At 44.9% G+C, this 19,062-nt stretch overlaps 1 protein-coding gene across 6 annotated transcripts in view; it reads right to left on the bottom strand.

Moving 5' to 3' along the window:
* abcc9 (ATP-binding cassette, sub-family C (CFTR/MRP), member 9) overlaps positions 1–19,062 on the bottom strand; it is a 45,931-nt gene that overhangs the window by 19,494 nt on the left and 7,375 nt on the right. For 3 of the 6 annotated variants that reach the window (XR_015106140.1, XM_086146537.1, XM_086146536.1), the window contains 16 exons: positions 18,569–18,735; positions 18,143–18,244; positions 17,551–17,691; positions 16,686–16,865; positions 13,544–13,708; positions 13,094–13,249; positions 12,874–13,008; positions 12,633–12,795; positions 12,499–12,539; positions 11,507–11,649; positions 10,041–10,149; positions 9,648–9,755; positions 6,314–6,386; positions 4,148–4,253; positions 3,079–3,117; positions 215–316 (listed from right to left, as the gene is read on the bottom strand). Coding sequence is in view for 4 of the 6 variants with exons in the window: in XM_086146537.1 (XP_086002663.1) it covers positions 215–316; positions 3,079–3,117; positions 4,148–4,253; positions 6,314–6,386; positions 9,648–9,755; positions 10,041–10,149; positions 11,507–11,649; positions 12,499–12,539; positions 12,633–12,795; positions 12,874–13,008; positions 13,094–13,249; positions 13,544–13,708; positions 16,686–16,865; positions 17,551–17,691; positions 18,143–18,244; positions 18,569–18,735 (1,930 nt within the window). In the remaining 2 variants the exon portion in view is untranslated. The remainder of the gene's footprint in view (positions 1–214; positions 317–3,078; positions 3,118–4,147; positions 4,254–6,313; positions 6,387–9,647; positions 9,756–10,040; positions 10,150–11,506; positions 11,650–12,498; positions 12,540–12,632; positions 12,796–12,873; positions 13,009–13,093; positions 13,250–13,543; positions 13,709–16,685; positions 16,866–17,550; positions 17,692–18,142; positions 18,245–18,568; positions 18,736–19,062) is intronic. The other 3 variants (XR_015106141.1, XM_086146538.1, XM_086146539.1) reach the window with 2 other exon arrangements.

The following is a 19,062-nucleotide window of genomic DNA, read 5'->3' as shown; positions in this document are numbered from 1 at the left end:
TATGCAGTGTGTGTGTGTACGTTTGTGTACGTCTCTGTCAAAAAAAAAAACAAAAAAAAAACTCACCAACCCAAGCTTACTGTTCTGTATATTTCCTGTGCATCGTGTATTTGCAAGTGTATTTGCAGTCCCTATGTCCTCTATTGTAAGTTGCTTTGGATAAAAGCGTCTGCCAAATGCAATGTAATGTAATGTAACAAATATGAAAATCCACCTCTGCTTGTTGAAGGCGCTGCCAAATGTGATGTTTTCCTCCACGGTGGCGTTGAGCAGCCAGGACTTCTGGGTGGCGTAGGCCACGGAGTATCTGTTCTTGCTGGTGAAGGAGAGGGACAAAAAAAAAAACGAACAAATTTTAGGAAAACCCGTTCTGCTGTTCATAAAGCCACAGGGAGACGAGTGCTGCTCAAACGAAACCCCTTTTTAAAGATTTCACTGTATTTCACTGAGAAGTGGGAAAAATAAACCGAAACCCAGCCTGCTTTCAGTTTCAGACAAACTGAGGGTACCAGAGCAGCACTCCTGCTCTCACCAGCTTTATGAATGCGGATCCCAAAACATCCTGGGCGGTCAAAGGGAGGGCAAAGAAGGACGAATCCACAGCAAAATGTCAGATATGGATCATGGATGGGGTTAAGGACGACGCCATCGGCATCCACAGCAACAACAACAACAACAACAACAACGACGATGGATCACAGGACAAACACCAATTGAAACAACAAGGAATCCAATCCGATCTAGTCTTCAAACCTCCACAATACTACAGATTAATAAAATGTTAGTAAGCAAAGAGGAACGCCAGTCTGCCATTGATTTGGGAATTTCTAAAAAGTGGTTAATGTTGTCCTTTTCAAGCCAAATACATGCCGTCTGGTGCTGTGATGCCTCTTCTTGCCACAGGGAATACGTTCACCATTGAGATTGACTTGCTGTTCATCGATTAAATAAAAAATTCTGATATGGATCATTTATTTAAAGTCAAACTTAAATTCATTTTCTTATCATGTTCATTCATTCATTTACTGTCCCACTGTCTGTACTGTACAGGGCGGGGTCACAGAAATTAACTAATACTGATCGCCTAATATTTTTCTTGAAAGAAAAAAAAAAAAAACGCTAGGTTTTACAAAACAAAGAAATGGACAATGATGAAATAAGTTCTCTTTTTTTAACAGGACTTCATAGTTTTTATAACATCTACAAACATTAATTAGGATGTAAATAAAGATGTGCTTAAAACGCACAAAATTTTATCAGCAATCATTTGGACTTTTTTACTCAATTCGATGTATCGCTGTCAAAGTGATGTCAAAGATCGCCCACGAATTCTGCTTCTGCTGGGCCAAAAGTGGGCTTGGGCATCTTTTGATGCGCTTGGTGAAATTCCACTCTTCGGGGCGTTGGCGTAATGAGCGACTTAAAATAAGAAAAAAAAAAGGAAAAAGAAGAAAAGCCGAGGTATGTCTGGGGTATTAGACGCAAAAACCTCGCACGTTGGTAGCAGAAGAGAGGACCAGAAAGGACGGTTTTCTCTTCTGGAACACACAAAGAGCTTTTGGAACGGAGCGGCGATGGGAGGAGACTGCAAATTTAAAAAGTGGTGTCCACACTTTACGTGTCAGTGAAAGCAGCTGAAGGTTAAGATCAGACTGTCTTTTCATGGAGGCGGATGATGAGCGGAGTTAAAACTGATACAGCGGGAGGAAAGGCAAGAAGTTGGATCACTTCAGATGTGGATCAGGAAGAGGAAAGAGAGAAGGAGCGGTACCTCCGGGCGTCTTCCTCAGACTCCTCTGTCCCTGACCAGCTGTTAAAGCCGCCAGGCAGTAGTAATAGAAGGAGAGAGAGAGAGAGAGTGTGTGTTTGTGCGCGCGTGTGTGTGTGTGTGTGTGAGCAACACAACACGACCAGTTTCATACGTGCAGCACCAGCCCGGGTCTGTCAGAACTACGGGTCCAAACGCGGTGATAGAAACTTCTATACAAACTATAATATGAAGTTAAATAAACAGGCAAAAATGAAGTACCGGAATTATGGAAAACTATATCTAAGCTTGAATGTCTTTCCAGGAACAGCTGGGGAGGGTCATCGCTCTCCGGCACGTTCATTTTTGAGGGCCGGAGGACGTGAAAAGTCCAAACTCCCCCCTTGGTCCGGTTTTTACAGACGCCCCTGACTGCACGTGTGAAACTCCATGTCCAGATCTGACGCTCCAGACGGGGACTGGAGGTCAGATGAGACGACAGAGACGGAAAACAAACTTCTTCTTTTTTTTTTTTTTGGAAGGGGGAGGCGGGTGAAGCTGAAGACGTGACATCGAACTAATCAGATTACCCCCTTCCCCCCCAAAAAAAGAAGGCAGCCAGGCACTCGCTCTCTGACTCGGCTAATTAGGTTTAGCGGCTACTTCGTCAATGATGTCTCGCACTGGATAATGTGTGTGTGTGTGTGTGTGTGTGTGTGTGTGTGTGTGTGTGTGTGTGTGTGTGTGTGAGGGCCTGAACTCCGTTGACGTGAATCTCTTAGCCAAAGTTGCGAACCCGTTGTGATGTTTGCGTGATGTCTGGGGGACAAAAATCCCTTTTGCCCTTTCACACACACGTTAAGTGCCTATTTGGCAGAAATCGACCGAAACCCGGACACAAAAACAAATATCTTCATCACCTTTTAAAGAGTTAATTAAAAAATCTACCCAGCTTGATGAAGCCTTGTTTAAGTAACCAGTTTGCCAGTGACAGAGATGTGACGTCATACAGATTCATTTGAGTGAGCATACAAGGGTGGTGTTGTAGTTTTGGAGGGTCACTTCCTGTGTCTGCGGCGCCGAGATCAATGACTGGCCGAGGAGATTGGCAGAATATAATCCGACAGAATATTGGCAGAATATAATTCGACTGGGTTCTAAAGGGACGGCGTTCGCCGCGGATCGAAAGGAGTCGAGGTCTTAAACTTTCCAGCTCTTTTGAGGGATTTTAACGGCGGAAAAAAAACAGCGATGTGACAAGACGAAGGGGAACGGATAAGATGATCTCTGTGCAAACAAATGAATAAGAGAGAGAGAGAGTCAGAGAATACCTGATGTTCCCCTCGTGGACCACCACACAATCGGGCAGCCTAATGTGAGGAGAAGGCAGGAGGTCAAACACACACACACACTCACACACAGCAGAGGTTAGCATGAGGTCTTGACTCTGTGTTGGAGCTCTACACGGTGACCCTCTGCTCAACGGAAACGGAGAATTCTCCTTTTTTGTTGCTGTTTTTCCACACGAACGCAAGATAAGACACGGGAAACACGTCTCCCCACGAGTTACTGCTTAGGCAACATCGAGCACATGAGATAAATCCCACTAATCCGACAGGATGATCTAGAACACACAGGAGTAACTTCATCCCCGGAAGACTATTTACTTGCGAATGTTGATAATTATCTTGTTCCCAGAAGAAAGTTTCTTCCAGTGTGTAGAAAAAAAAAAACATTTTGACCGCTGAGATGAAGCTGATCACTTTGTGGTCCTTCGAGGCTCCCGGGCTCCACCGCGGGACTCCCCGCTATGACCAATAACACCATGAATCACAATCTTACTTTCCTGTAAGTTGACATCTCGCCACTTGAAAATCATATTTTCAGCCCTAGATGACAAACAATAGTAAGATAGAGATAATCATATCCGTATACAAAAAAAAAAAAATTACACGAATGAAGGTACTATTGGATTCAAGAGCTGATGGAATCGACATGGAAGCGTCCAATTTGTTGTAAAAACATTTAATATTGTCCTCCCAGCAAAGAATATTGTGATACGTGGAGGCGATACTAACCATCCACCCACAAAGCACCGTTCTCCCAAACTCCAACCCAGTGATGGTTCACTAACCTCGGTGGATGTGACATAATAATAATAATAACGTATTGCGCTACGTTATTATAAAACGTGAGTAGGGGGTTCGTCAGTTAAAACCAGGTTTGATTACGCTATTTGTTCTTCATTAGTTTGTTTTGGTCGACGGCAGAGAAGAAAAAAGTGAAAAGACAAGAGATGCTCTGTTGTTCTGTTGTTCTCGGCCTCCGCCGATGGGAGATGCTAACGAAAGGTCGTCTGGTCTCCAGAGTCTGGCAGTGACATTTTCGGCGGCGACCTACTTGCTCCAGTGAACTCGCCCGCTGATGGTCTGCATCTCGCCCAGCATGGCCAGCAGCAGCGAGGACTTCCCGCATCCCACCTGGCCCACGACCATGGTCAGCTGACCTGGAAAGCCAGAACCAATAAGGTATTTGACATTGAACGACGATGACATATGCATCTTGTTTTCCTTTTTTAATCATTTAAATCTTTGGCTAGATGGGGGAGATTTACAATCAAGGGGTCTCATTTGTTTGGTGCTTCCTTTATGATTGTTTATGTTTAAATGACCTGTCACTGGCATGTTTTAAACCTTTTTATTATGTGCCTTATTTTATACTCAACGTGAAAACAACATTTCTTGATTTTATTAAGATTCCCGCAGGCTGCTGTATGGGCCGAAATGAGTGAATCAGATTTGTGGGAAAAAACGAAAGTCAGAGGTTGAACCTGTCTGACTAACCAGACAGTGATAAAGTGAGGTTGAAACTTCTCACACACACACGATATACGACTCTCAAGCAGAACTCAAATAGCCCTGATGCTGATTCTTAAAAATCTGAAACACACACAAGTAATTTTCGTAATCCTCTCTGTGTGACCTCACACACACACACACACCCCCAAAACCTAGCTACGAGCGACGACTCAATCTCTAAAATTGTCCAGTGAATATAAATTGTCACACACACACACACACACACACACGCACGCACACACATGCGCTTCAGCTGGTCTGGGTGATGAGACGCCAGCAGCTGTGTGTCTCAGCGGCGGGACAGGGCCGCGGGTGAGTTGCCTCCTGAGGGAGTGTGCGATTCGTCCCAACGGTCCATCTGTCGACGGACGGCCGAACACGACCCGCTTCCCTGACCTTTCGCTGAAACGGCGCCTGCAGCGACAAAGTGCTTTTACTGCACGTCAACACTTTTCAGTGCATGGCGGCAGCGCGGAGAGAATCCACCTCAAATATTGCTTCCTGGTTCCTTCTACATTATAAAGACAGAATATAAAAACTGTCCGTCGAGAACATTTATACGGCACAGTCAGTTAAAATCAATACCAAGCATCTATTTGTCCCAAACCTTTCAATATTCATTCAGTTTGGTGGCGGGGCGGAGGTTGGTTTGGGTGAGGGTCGGGGTTTAACCCGGGGAAGTCATCTGTCAATCATAGGGTCACATACAGTATACAGTAGAACCTGCGCTTACAAATGTCCCAAAATATGAACAAATAGACCTACGAGTTTTCGAGCAAATTCTAAAATCAATCTGTGAATAAGACTGGTGCATGACCACACAAACTCACAGGCTTTCTGCGTTGTGCCGTTGTAGCATCAGTCGTGCACGCTACTCCGCGTTGTTTACACTGTTCAGCGTTGTGCTCAACTGTTATATTACTTTTTTGTGCCGTTACTTCACTTTTTTGTGTTTTTTTTTTTCCAGTATGTTAGCCCTCATTATGGCTTCCAAATTGGTTTCAAGTGCTAGCGCTATTAAGAGCGCTATGACATGCGATTACAAGAGGGAAATGATAGCTAAAGGGTTAAGCACAAATGGCTAAGTCAACCAACTGTACGATTCTGAAGAATAGAAATGCCCTAAAGACTGCTAAAGGGGAGACTATGCTAATGAAGGAAAGTGAAGTGTTTGTTAATTTGGATTCATGAAAGACAGCTAGCTGGAGATAGCATTAGCGCATTAGCATTCTCATAGCATTCTCATGTGAGAAGGCTGTATTTTTGCTGATTTAGTGAAGGAAACACAGAGTACAAGTGCTAGCATGAAAAGAAACAACACCAGAAACAGAAATGATTAAGGTTATCTTTTCCCCAAATAAAGTTTCGAAAGAATGCAGCCTATTGTTTGGTGCTGGAGAACAGACCAATGGGCTTTTTGTGATATCAGTGGGAAAGACTGATCTGGTTCGCCGAGTCAAAGAACAAATTAAGGTGAGGTTCTACTGTATAGAAATCTGACCATTCACTCTCTCATTCACACCTGCAGACAATTCGGAGTCTTGGAAGAACCTGCGGACTGTTTTTGGACCGAAGACGGAGAACAAGGAGAAAACCTTATGCTTATCTGGGCAGGGCAACACATCATCATCATCATCTCTGTCTCTATAATGGTCATTTTAAGTCCATCACGCTGAGACGCCTCAGCCTTTGACAGACAAAGACCCACCTGTGGGGATACGGATGTTGATGTCGGTCAGCGTGGACAGGTTGCTTCCCCAGGTGAAGAAACCGTTGCTCACCTGAGGAGATAAAAGATTGTACGGTCACGGAAGGGAAGTGAACTGATTTGAATGTGCAGATGGTTCAAACTTAGGCATCTTTGTTGATATATTGGTATTAAATCAGCCTCTGCTTCGAAATCACAACACTCGACGCTGTTCTTGTCACGTCCCCGCTTCCCTGCCCCCCGTTTGTGGCGGTGTTTAAGATCTCAACGTTGCACAAGTAAGGACACACACTGCGCTTGGTCCGAGTGGGGCGACAGAACCGAGCAGCCACCGCAAATGAACTGTAGTAACGTGAGAGTGAAGGGGGGCCTGAGGACACACAGACTTTCTCCAAACAAGTCCCCGATAACATCTGGGGCAGGACAACATGAGCGGGTGGTTGCCCGCAGCCGTTCCCACTACGAATCGTTCTCAGGCGAAGGCCAGACGAACGCCGGCCGCCGAGAGAACGGCAGATTGATAATTCATGTTATTCGTCTGATGGGCAGAAATGCCAGGGAGGAACAAACACCGGCGTGGAGACAGTCGGACAGCCGGTCAGGTGGGATGGAGAGGCACACCTGGACAGTACGCGCTGGAAAGAACCGCCAAACAAATGCAAAGCATTGCGAAATTATTGATTGCCTTCCTCGGAGCTGAGCTCAAAGTCTATTTGGAGTCCAGGATACACCGTCCGGGGAGAGACTTCAGTACCTTGTCTTACGAGTACATCAACTTACAAATTTTCCAAGGTTGATTTTTCCGTTATACACCAACATGGCCGTAGCTGTGGTGGTGTTTAAAAAAACCGTCAGACGCGCCGCTCGCCACGAGGTTGCTCAGTGATAAACATTAAAATACACAAGTGAGGCGTGTGTGTTGTTGACTTGTCCATGAAGAGATGGAGAAGTTGTTGTTGGTGAAATACTGGGACCGATTTGGGGGATGGTTTGATCATTTTAAAAGTTGCTAAATTAAGTTCATAGTATAGCATAGTGTGCAAGTTACATTTAGCAATACGTTGTAGCATTGTGCGTGCGAGCGAGTGAGGTAGGTTGAGCGATAGAGCGAGAAATAATAAACTCCTCCAACCTCCTCTGCCGATCTACTCCTTTACATTCTCTTTTATTAATGCATTATTTTTTTATTTACAATTCATTATTTATAGGAAGAATTTTTCTTTTTCAATTAATAGCGCCTCAGTTAATTTCAATGGGGACATTTTAAGTTGATATTTGAACAAATTGAGTTGCAAGTTCAGTCACGCCATTGATTAAATCCGTAAGTCAAGGTATTACTGTACACAGAAAAGTAAAACACTGCAGTCCTGATGATAAAACAAATAAGGTTTCGTAACAAATCCCGGCAGGTCTCTTCACCCGATGTAATAAAGTAGAAGTTCACAGAAATTACCCGATAATCCGAGGGTCAGAGGAGAAGAGGCTCCTGTGCGAGAGTTACGTGGCCGGGCTTCCTATCTAATCCCCGTTTCCTGATCTACCCTCCCGTCGCCGCAAACACCCACCGCGCTGTTTACATTCCTCCCATCTGCTAAATTTATTTGTTTGTAAAGTGTTTATTTTATCTAACGACCCCCCCCCGGAGTTTTCTTCTCCGCTTGATACGGACTTCACGAGGACACGGAGGAGAACCCGCATCTTTGTTCCCTCGCGGTGAGAAAGCCGAGATACTTTTTTGCGAAAAAGCAGGTTGGGGGGGGTTGACGTTTACACATCTCCTGCGGTTAAAGTGTGTGACTCCCTCTCACACTTTTCGGCGAAAGGGCGAGCGAGCGAGCGAGATTCGCGGCGGCCCGGAGAATTCTGGGTAATTAGCGGCCCCTCGTCTGCTCGGCAGCGAGGCTCCGCAGGGATGCGACAGGAAGACGGAGGGGCTGAGAAAAAGCCGGACACTTTCACCAGGCCTTTTACAGGGCAACAAATTCTCATGTGAATCCTGAACTTCCTGAGAAGAAAGAGAGCGCATGGACACACACACACACACACACACACACACACACACACACACACACTGTATATATGATGACACGCATCAACAACAAAAAAAAAAAGCAGAGGGATATACAAATAGAAGAGATAGGAACCAGCTGCTGAAAGATATATGAGGGCTCCTGAGTTTGTCACTTCTATTCTGAGTCCTGAATTACGAGCAGATTAATGGAAATAGCAATTTAGATCATTTCCATTTGGCATGAAAATTCCTAAGGTGTTTGTAAAAGAGTTTTTTTTTTTTTAATTTTCAGGTGAGGAAAAATTACTCAATGAATTTTTGCTCATGTTTTGTAGCGAGGTGGTATTGAGGGGTAAAGGGTGACAGCGAAGGGGTATTATTATCAATTATGAGGAAATAAGTACATAGTCAATGTTTTTTGTATCAAGAGATGACAAATCAATAATACAATTTTTTAATATGCCTTGTCCTACTTTGAGAACTTCTGTTTACATAAAATTTGAGTGACTACTCTTTTACTACACTGACTATTTAACGAAATAATTTTATATAGAGGAGGTCCACCACTGAAATTCTGTTCCTACGGCGTGATGTGAAACGGTTGAAATTTGTTTTAATGTCACAAACACCGTACGTCTGAATGATGGAAAAAGACTTTCCTGAAAAATGTATGGGAGATAGCGATGTAACCAAGGAACGCTGTAGGTCAAGGAGGTCGCAAATCGAGGACTTCCTGTTTTACAAATCGAGAAACTACAGAAACCCCACTCTAAAAAAACAACAGAAAAAGTTTTTTGGATGCTTCGCTGCATCCGTTCTAACCATCCAACATCCCGTTCTCACTTTGACTCCCAGGGAATCACTAAAACCGGTTCAAAGATGTTGACCGGGATCTAGACGCCGTCCTTCTTCGGCGAGGACAGCCTGAATCGGGAGTCGGATGAAGTTATCGGCCACCAACACAAATATAACAACAGTCCCAGTGGTTTATGATCTAGCAAAAAAAACTTTTTGGGTGATACTCAAAGTGATGCTTTTAGTTACTTGTGATGGTTGTGAACTTCCTGAAATACCATTCTTGCCCGTTAACCTTCGTGGGATAGAACAAGTAGCTCCATGTTTTAAAATATAAATGTTCAAACAATCATTATTGACATGATTGTGGAAATCAAATTTGGGAGTTTGATGCAAAATGTGGATTTAAAAAACAAAAATTCACCAAAATCTGGGATTTTTTTTTGTTTTCCCTTCTCCACAGTCTGTATCATCCTCAGAGGCCTCTGGATTCCCCGAGACTTCAGCCGGTTCCGACTCTTTCCTGACCTTAACGGCCACGTCCTCCATCTCGCTGGGCCGCATCTGCCTTCTGCTCGGCTGCTCGTAGCTGTCCATCTGGTAGCGCATCGGCTGCTTCCTGTTGATGGCCTTGGTCTTGAGGGAGATGTAAAAAAATGCAAAACAGAGAGGGGAGGTTGGAGGTTAGCTTTAAATAAGAAGCTCGGACTTTCCTTCATCGGTTTGTTTCTCCGGAGAAACCTAATGTAAGTTAATTAAGGTACATGTAAACCCGAGCCTGACTCGGAGTCCGTCTTTGGTGAAACAGGTCTGATCTGATCGGACTAACGTGATCTCTGATTGACAGTGATACTGAGTTCAGGGACATTCAGATGTCGTTTTTATTCATTTTCCACAAATGGGGGGGTTTTCAGGACTCACCGCTCCAAGGTGTTTTTTACTGCCCTCGAAGGGAAGGGACATGTCTCCGTTCCTCCAGCTATCGTCTCCAATTTCGTCGCTCTGGAGAAACTCGCCCAGCTTCTGGACGCTGCGAGCGTAAACACGCATGCAAAGACACGCGCACAATCACACAGAAATAGAGTGCATACATTAGCGTCGCTGTGACGACAGCGGGTAACCTCCCGGGAGTTTCGAGTTTCTCTTCGCGGCTGTCGTTCTTTTTTTTCTTTTTTTTTCCCCCCTCCGCGTTTCCTTTAATTAGATTTGAGAAGTGGGTCCGTTCAGTTGCAGGGCGCTAGGACACTCCGGCCTCCTCGCTGAGTTCACGGGCTCTTCTCTGCCGGCCCCAAAACCACGGATTCGGTCGCACAAACGGCGTATTTGCGCCGCAGGCAGTTGCAGTACCTCAGGCCGCCACCGTCCGCACGCTCCTCACTGCTAAAAAGTATAACTCCTATAGCTGTGCTTTTAAATCGTCTGATTTTACCGGGGGCGTCTGGAGCTTATTTAGGAACAAAGTTCCAGAGTTTTGGAGGAGCCTGAAATGTTTCCTGATCCAAACTGTCATTATTACAGAATTTGTTTTTTTTTTTTCCTCCACAAATAACAGTGGTGTTGATTCTTGATTACTTTAAAGTACTTTCTTCTTTGGCTATTTCCATCACGATGAGTTAAAGTCCCCTGGTACAAAAACACTGAGTTTTTCCCTCCTCCATTCCATAGGGGATTTTTTTCTTTTCTATTTTTACATTGGGGAGTATTTTTTCATGCTCTAGATTTTTGCTTTGCTTTACTGTCACTAGGATATATGCCACACGTTACTTTTGCATATATTGAACTTTACTTTTCATTTATAATGATCCCTATAAAATGAAGGTGAGAAGGCATAGCTTTGTGGTTTATCTGACCGAGGTCTCCAAATATGGGCGGAATCATCATTTTGAAAAAGGTAACAGAGAGAGAACTTGGTGGGTTTTGTGCTTCGCTTTTTCCTCGGCAGCAGCCAAACTCTTCGCTGATTTAATAAGCCGACGGAGACGACAGTCAGCGAACGCAGCCTCAGGAGGGCACAAGCCTCCTTCAGATGCTCTCAAACCCGGATAAACAACCAACATAAAACCTGCGCCAAACAAAATATACTGATAAAACAGTAGAGCTGAAGAGGGTGGAGGACTTGAAGTACTGAAGGTCAACAGTCCAGAGCAACAGAGAGGGTGGAGCAGAGGTGGAGAAACACCTTCAAGCAGGGTGGAACAGCTGGAGGAACAGCTGTCAGGTGTGATAAAATAGTATGAAAGGAAAGGTGGAGAAGACGGAGGTTCTTTTTTTGGGAGTGAGGAGGACGGACAGGCTCGGGGATGATGATATAGAGACTGGGGTTGGCTGGAGACGTTGACGGGAACAGCCGGGAGGAAAAGAAACGTGGCGGGAGCGACCCGACTCACCTGACAAGAGCCTTGACGGCGAACCTGACGACGGTGGAGAGCAGGAACAGAGGCGTGACCAGGATGTGGAACAGAGACAGAGCGGCGAAGGCCTCCGAGGGACTCGGACACTTATTGTTGATGGAGTGATGCATCACGAACGTCTGTCAGGGAAACACCAGCGTCACCTACGCCCGGATTTATCAACAAACCCTGCCTGAATCGGCCGAGCGGGTGGTCCAAAGAAAATGTAGTTTGCTCCTTTTTAAACTCTGAATAACAAAGTTAAAAATCATCAATAAACTTTTCTTGTTTTTTTCAGCCTATTAATAATATTTAAGGTTTTTAATCATATTTGAAGATATTCATTTCTGATTTGTTTTTTCCAAGTCATTTTTTGCCAAGAGGGATGCCCCAAAATTGTCGTTTGCTTCAAATTTATAAATATACTTTTCTTGTCTCAGTCTATCAATTAAATTTTCCGTATTTTCCGGACCATAGGCCGCTACTTTTTTCCCCAACGCTTTGAACCCTGCGACTTATATAACTGAAGAAGACTTCAGTGGTTTCAGTGTTTGATCAGCCATGTTGGAAACAATTAAGGTATGTAAATAAACATTTATAAAAGCTTTCTGTATAAATATCTCATTTCACATCGTGGATATCTGCGCCTTATAATCCGTCGCGGCTGATACATGTAAAAATATTATTTTCTTTTAAAATTTATTGGGTGCGGCTTATATCCCAATGCGCCTTATAGTCCGGAAAATATGGTCAAGTTTTTAGATTTACGACTGCTATCTTTCTTGCAGATTGTTGGATCGTTTGGAGCAATTTTGAGTTTTTTTAAGCTGCTTATTTCTCATTTAGCTTTTTTTCTGTAGGTTGTTTTACACACAATTATTCATGTGATTTTCCCATGAAGCAACGAAAAGGAATTTGCACAGAAAAATAAACAGAACTACCTACAAAGCACATATTGAATAAAGTGGTTGCAGTGGAAATGGACTTACTGCGAGCACAGCAGCGATGGGAATAGCAGCATTCATGAAAACTGACAAAAAGAGAATAAAAACAAAGACCGTTTGTGCAAAGCGAGCAACGAATCCGCTTTTGTCCAAAGGAGCGCGGCAGGTTGTTGCCCTACTCGACATGGAGGTGTAGAAAGCGAAGGTCTTGAGGCTGGTGAGCTCTTTGCTCCTGGTCTCCTCCACGCTGTCGCAGAAGATGTTCTCCCAGGCGTACAGCTTCAGCAGCTTGATGCCCTTCAGGATCTCTGTGGTTTTCTTCAGGCGATCCGTGGAGTGTTCCTGCCAGAGGGGGACAACACATGTATCTGTCTGCCGATGGACTCGTACCGGACGGGACTCGGGCAGAAAAGCACTCACCAGCGTGCTTTTCTGTGTGTCTGCTAGCTTGGTGGCGATGAGGTACTGAACCGGAGCCAGTAGAACAATGACGCACGCACCAACCAAGGCGCTAGAGCCCAGAAAGTTGTGGAGGAGGATCACCCCCATCACGATCTGCCGGACAGGACACAGAACGGGCGTCGGCGTCTTCACGTTGTCTTTTTTTTTTTTTTTTTAATTTCACGGGACGCGGCAGTACCTGCACCGGCATGGCCCACAGGTTGGGGCAGAGGAAGAGGAACCACATGAGCTGGTTGGTCTCTATGGCAACCAGGTTGTTGATCTGCCCGAGTGTCATCTCCCCCATGGACATGTTAGAGGTGGACAGGCGCAGGATTTTGTTGTAGATCATGGCCTGGTTCAGAGGAGAGAGTCTTCAGCGGGTTTAGGTTCGAAAGGACAGACGGGACGGCCTCATGTTAGCTAACTTGACCTCTTTTAAAGCCTTATTTCATGTTTTTCTCCATTACTTTGTACTTAAGATACACATTAAGAGCTGATGACAGCCAGTAAAACTCATCTGCTGGTCAAGTGTGCAAGAAATGTGACTGGACAGGTTGTTTGAAAGGACTTTTTTTTGAAAAAGCAGTTTTGTTTTGTTTTTTACATCAATGGTGTCATATCATGAGGATATTCCAGCGGCACCCACCAGCAGAGCGCCCCGCATGTTGATTCCCGTCTCTATGGTGACGTAGTAGGAGGCTTGCAGGAACGTCCTCTGCAGGATCAGGGCCAGGAAGAGGAGAACGGCGAGGACGGAGGGGTTCTGCAGCAGCTTCGTGGACGGTATGAACACCACGCCGAAGTAGACCTCCTACAACAACGAGCGCAGCTTCAAGGGATCGCACACAACTGGGATGTCGCGACCGTAAACCGCATCACCCGCACATAATTATGGAGAAAACTCGGGAATCGGAAAGCGCCGGTGGACTTCACGCTCTGACACGCGGAGTGTGATGCGAGTTGGGAATTTTCCATGCCACTCAGAAATGCAGCGCTGCTCTGCTCTCTGTCCTCGCTGCCTGCCAAAGTGCTCGGGCACGAGGCCTGTCGGCACGTCGGCGTCGAACGTCGGCCGAGTGAGAAAACCGGCGTCGACGACAGCTGTGTCCCTTCTGCCCATCACCTGGCGGAGATTTCGCCATCTGCTGAGCGTTTGCCAAACACACCATTTACTGAAATGTCTGTGTTCGCTCTCTTGTAATCCCTGGGTATGGAAAGATAGTTGCTGCTTTGCGTCACCAGCATGACGCAAAAATTCCACATTTTGCAAGAAGAAAAGTTTGTTATGTCACATTGAAGAATATATACTCCCCACATTTGCACATCTCTTATTTTAAATCTGTTTATTCACTGCCTCCACTGATGTGGACACACACACACACATCAGTGATTCACCTGCTGCTTTTCAAACAGCAGCTTGTTTATCATCGCGCTCTTTTAAACCAGCGGGTTCTATTTGATTTACGATTGAATGATTCATATAACGCCGCTTTCTTCCACCCGTGGCGCTTCGCAGCACAGGGGTAACCAGCCGTGGTGACGTTGTGTGACTCCGGGGTCAGCAGGTACGAAGCAGAATGTGTAATGGTTAGACTCCGCTAACCTTTTCAACAACAACAAAAAAAAAAAAAAACCACACACTCTGGTTTCTTATCATTAATTGTCAGCCGATTACATAATTCCACCGCCGAACTTTGGGAAACCCTTTATTACATCGGTGCGGGTCCTCCCAGGCAGGCAGTTCCGTCCAAGCGTGGGTCTGCGTAAGCGTGACCATGTGATTACCCGGCAGACGCTCTGTCTGTCTTCAAAAACACACACTTCACTAAGTGGCCGGGACTAACGCCTGGGTGACATCACACCGAGTGAGTCATTCATTGGTTGATTAGACCGCCCGACTCCAGTGACACACCGGGACGCAATTACTGTACGTGCGTGTGTGTGTGTGTGTGTGTGTGTGTGTGTGTGAGTCTTGCACGTAACCACTAATAAAATGATCTTGTATAAACAGAGACGAAGTTATGTTCCCACGGAGGGCTCTGGAGCCACAAGTAAGAGAAGAAAAGTTCGTTAATTGATGTCTCTAGAGGTAAAGCCATGACGCTTGCGTCGCGGTCCCGTCCTGTGTTGGTCGCAAGCCTTCCACGCTGTTCCACACCTGCTGTTTCGCTCATCACACACACATCATAGGTCCCTCCTTGTGCACCACCTTCTATGATTTTAGCCAGAACCTCCCACTCTGCCCTCAGCCTTCCAGCGTTCAGTACTTTCCACTCAGCGAGGAACAAGCGTCTCTTCAATCAAGAAAACCTCAAGAATCTCAAAGGCATCCACACGGTGGGAATCCGTGTTCAAGACTTTGCCGATGACACTGTTCTCCTTGTGGAAAAGTGAAAAGGACCAACAGACCAATGTGAACATGGTTGACAAAGTAAGGGAGGAGAGCAGCTTGAAGATGAACGGCAAGAAAATGAAGACCATGGTGTTCAGCAAGAAAGGACGTAGCTCAGAAATCAAGATCGAAAAAGACGCAACAGAAACGTCTGTATTATTCAGGCTATAAAATCAAACAAGACAGACGACTTTACCAGAAAGTTGCTGCAACAGCTTTCTCTGAAATGAGCGAAGTTATAACAAGATGCCAAATACGTCTGCAGACAAGGTCATAATTCTTACGTCTGTTCAAGATCACATTACGGGACAGAAACACATCATTTTGAGCACAATGAAAGATCCGGTAAATGCTTTTGAAATGTAGACAGAGAGAATGACCAACCAAGAAGTCCTCAGAAGAATCAAACCCAAACAATGCCTCTTCAAGATCATCAAAATTTATCGTGAGAAATGTCGAAAAAGATGGCGACGTGACCATGAAACACCTCGAGGACATTGCAAACCGAGGACTGACACAATCTTATGCCACCAACACGTCTGAAGACTTTAAAAGGATTTGAAAAAGACTCGTGGAAAACGCCAACTAGATCCTTTCAGCATTTTTTTTCCTAACATGCAATGTTTTCAGCAGGTATTTGCAGAGCCTCTGCAATTTCAGTCCATCGCTTTTCCCTCTCCATTCATTCATGATACGATACGAGTTGACATCGTCCAAGCCGGGCTGTTCTGCCCACAGCTTCACCATCCGCTCCTGCTTCTGGATGCTCCGTTCAGATTGGGACGTCCTTCGCGGATACCGTTCATCCGTACCGCAAAGAAACACCGTCTCTGCTGCCGATACAGCTCCGGCGATTGTTTGTCTACCAGGTTTCCTTTTACGGTTTCGCCGGAGCTCATCTGCTGGCAGTTGATTGTGCCACGTCATTGTAAAGACTGAAAGACTAGCGATAATATCAAACACGTTTGGTATTGCCGTAGAGCCCAACAATAGGAAAAGACGGCCACAGTTGCTCTCAGACTGTAAGATTACTACCTCACACTTAACGGCCACTAAGAGTCCTGCGAGACACGGAAGATTTCTTTCTGACGTTCAGTTTCAAGTCTGCGACTGCAAAAGTCTTAAAGTCTAAGCCCGGTATTACCCAGACAGGAATACTGCCGACAAGAATCAAGAGACTAACTTTTAAATATGCTGACAAGTCAGCAGTATTTGTTGAGGTCTGTTTTTAAATAAAAAAATTCAGACAAAATACAACCGGGAAAGTTGTTAATCTTTTTCTACAATGCCAGCATTAAAACTCACCCTCAGATCCGCAGGGGAAGATTTCTTTCAACACGTCTACCCGATGCACGGGTCTTCCAAAGAAGAAGGAAACACGCAAGCCGAGTCTCACCTCTTCTGCATCTGTGTTTGTTGTGTTGAGGTTCTGGACAATGCCGGAGATGCAGAGGGGTCCGGCGAAGCCCAGCAGGTCAGCCAGGTAGCGGAAGGTGCTGCTGAGCAGGATGGGACGGCCGAACGCTCGGTACATGGAGCGCCAAATGGAGGGGGCTCGACTGGGGTCCTCGGGGGTCTGTGAGCAGCGGGACACTCCAAAAGTCACAAAGAGCCGAGGAGGTTCTCGGTGATCTAGTCCGGTAACCAAGTCCATTGGCAGTAACCAAGGTCTAGTAACCACTAGAATTATTTAAAGCCCAATGCAAGAGCGGACCACTTCATTATACTTTTCCAAGAGATTTTTTAGTAAAATTTGTTGTTGTGATGACTCAAAATGTTACCGAATGTAATTTCCAAATGTATGGACCATGCAAGTTTCATTGAACGCTAAAAGATAAAAACAGGCAAAAAAAAAAAAAAAAATCTAGATCTAAAATCTTTAAAAACTTGAACTGAATCTGAAAGAAGTGTTCTATCGCATATTGCCGCCTTCTTAAAACAATTTTTTCAAAGTTTTTCGGAAAACACCAAAAACGGAGCCACATGCTAAATAAAAGCGGTTGATTTAGGAAAAAAAAAAAAAAAAAAAAGTGTCAAGAAATTACCAATTATTTTAAGAATGCAACAATATGAACCTCACTATATCTAGCACGGTATTAATTACATTTCATAGAAAAAGCCCACGCTAGTTACGATGCTACGATCTCCTGACAGATGGGTATATATTAGATTAGAAAATATATTATATTAGAAAAAAATGTGCATTTAATCCCAGTAACGTGATAAATGTGATGAATGGTTCAGGACTGCCGGCCCCTCACCCTCTGGTCCTCGTATGCATCTTTGAGCCGAAGGTAGTTGGTGAGGGCCCTCATGGCGATGGGCAACTTGCCGATCTTCTTCAGCTCGATCGGCCTCTTGTGGGCCCCGATGATGAGGGGGTTCATCCACCAATAAGTCGCCTAAGGAAAGGAAGACGATTTTACTATTCTAGCTCAGCTGTCAATCACAGCGCCAGATAGAGAGACATACAACCGATAAATTCACTTCAACTCAGATCACTTTTCACCTTACGAGGTTAAAATTACTTAAAATATTTAATATATCACGGAGCTAGGAGCGGTTGAACCAAAAGAATCTGGGAAAACAATAGATATTTTATGTAAATATCTATGAAAAATGACAAGAAACCAATCTTTTAACGACAACAATTCCCAAACGTGCAAAAACAGACGTCCGTTTTCAAAACCAATGAAAGAATGGAAAGAAACTCCAACAATTCAAAACATATATATAAGCAAGCAAGCAAACGCTTCTCTCAGAGTTCACATGTTCCTCTATTCTACTGTCTTTCTTAGCGTACGAGGCGAGCAGTGACTGAGGATGTGGTTTTGCCGGTCCTGCGGCGCCCACCTTGGACAGCAGGTTTACGAACGGCTGCAGGAATCGGACGCCCAGATCCTGTAAGTCCTCCGGCGGCTTCACCTTCTGCGGGTTGGCGAAGAACACGTATTTCTGCGGGGATACAAGAGAGCCAAAAAAGAGAAAGGGGAGTACTAAAACACAGGAAACACAAGCGGGTATTTTAAGAAACATAAATAAATAAAAATTGATCGTTTCCTTCGTGAAGAGAGTACAAAGTAAGAAGTTTAATTCCAGATCGGCCTGCGAGACTGATGTTTACGAATAAAATGGCTAGTTTATTAATGAAATGGTTTGATTACGCTTCATTTTAAATATTTATCCTTTGCTCCGTTAATCTCTTGAAGTATATCTTTTAAAGATGTCTGCATTACCCTGAGATTTGTTTCCTCTCATAAGAAGAAGAGAAGCTCTCACCCGAACCCTGATGACGTTGATCTCCACGACCATCAGCAGCCAGTACAGGACCACCAGCAGGGCGGTGATGCAGAACCGCAGGTGCTGCGGTCCGACATCATACTCCACAAACTTCCACAGCTTGATGGACTTGGTGATGAAGGCCAGAACCCAGTAGATGAAGAGAACTACGGAGGTGGTGAGACATAAACCGCAAAGCGATGGCGTTCAGCATCGGCGTCTGGCTTTTTGGTTAATTCGTGCTTTTCGGATCCGTTTCCCGCCGGGTTCGTCGATTAGTTGGAGGCGGCAGCTGCGAAGAAATGATTGGAAGGCCGTGCTGCCAGGATGGTGATGCGTGTAAATGAATTCATCCCGCGGGCTTTTAGTTTTGACGTCTGGAAACTCTTGAAGCTGAATGGTCATTTTATACGCTGAAGATAAACAGCTCTCGTGCGTCTGCTCTATATCTGGAAGACGAGCCAGCTCCCTTATCTGACCATCTTAATTTGGTG

Source organism: Fistularia commersonii, chromosome 5, assembly GCF_037954325.1.
Source record: "Fistularia commersonii isolate RoL2024-O1a breed Wild chromosome 5, RoL_Fcom_v1.0, whole genome shotgun sequence".
In the NCBI taxonomy this organism is placed as follows: Eukaryota; Metazoa; Chordata; class Actinopteri; order Syngnathiformes; family Fistulariidae; genus Fistularia; species Fistularia commersonii.
The sequence above is the reverse complement of the archived record's forward strand: the minus strand, read 5'-3'. Positions and strand labels throughout refer to the sequence as shown.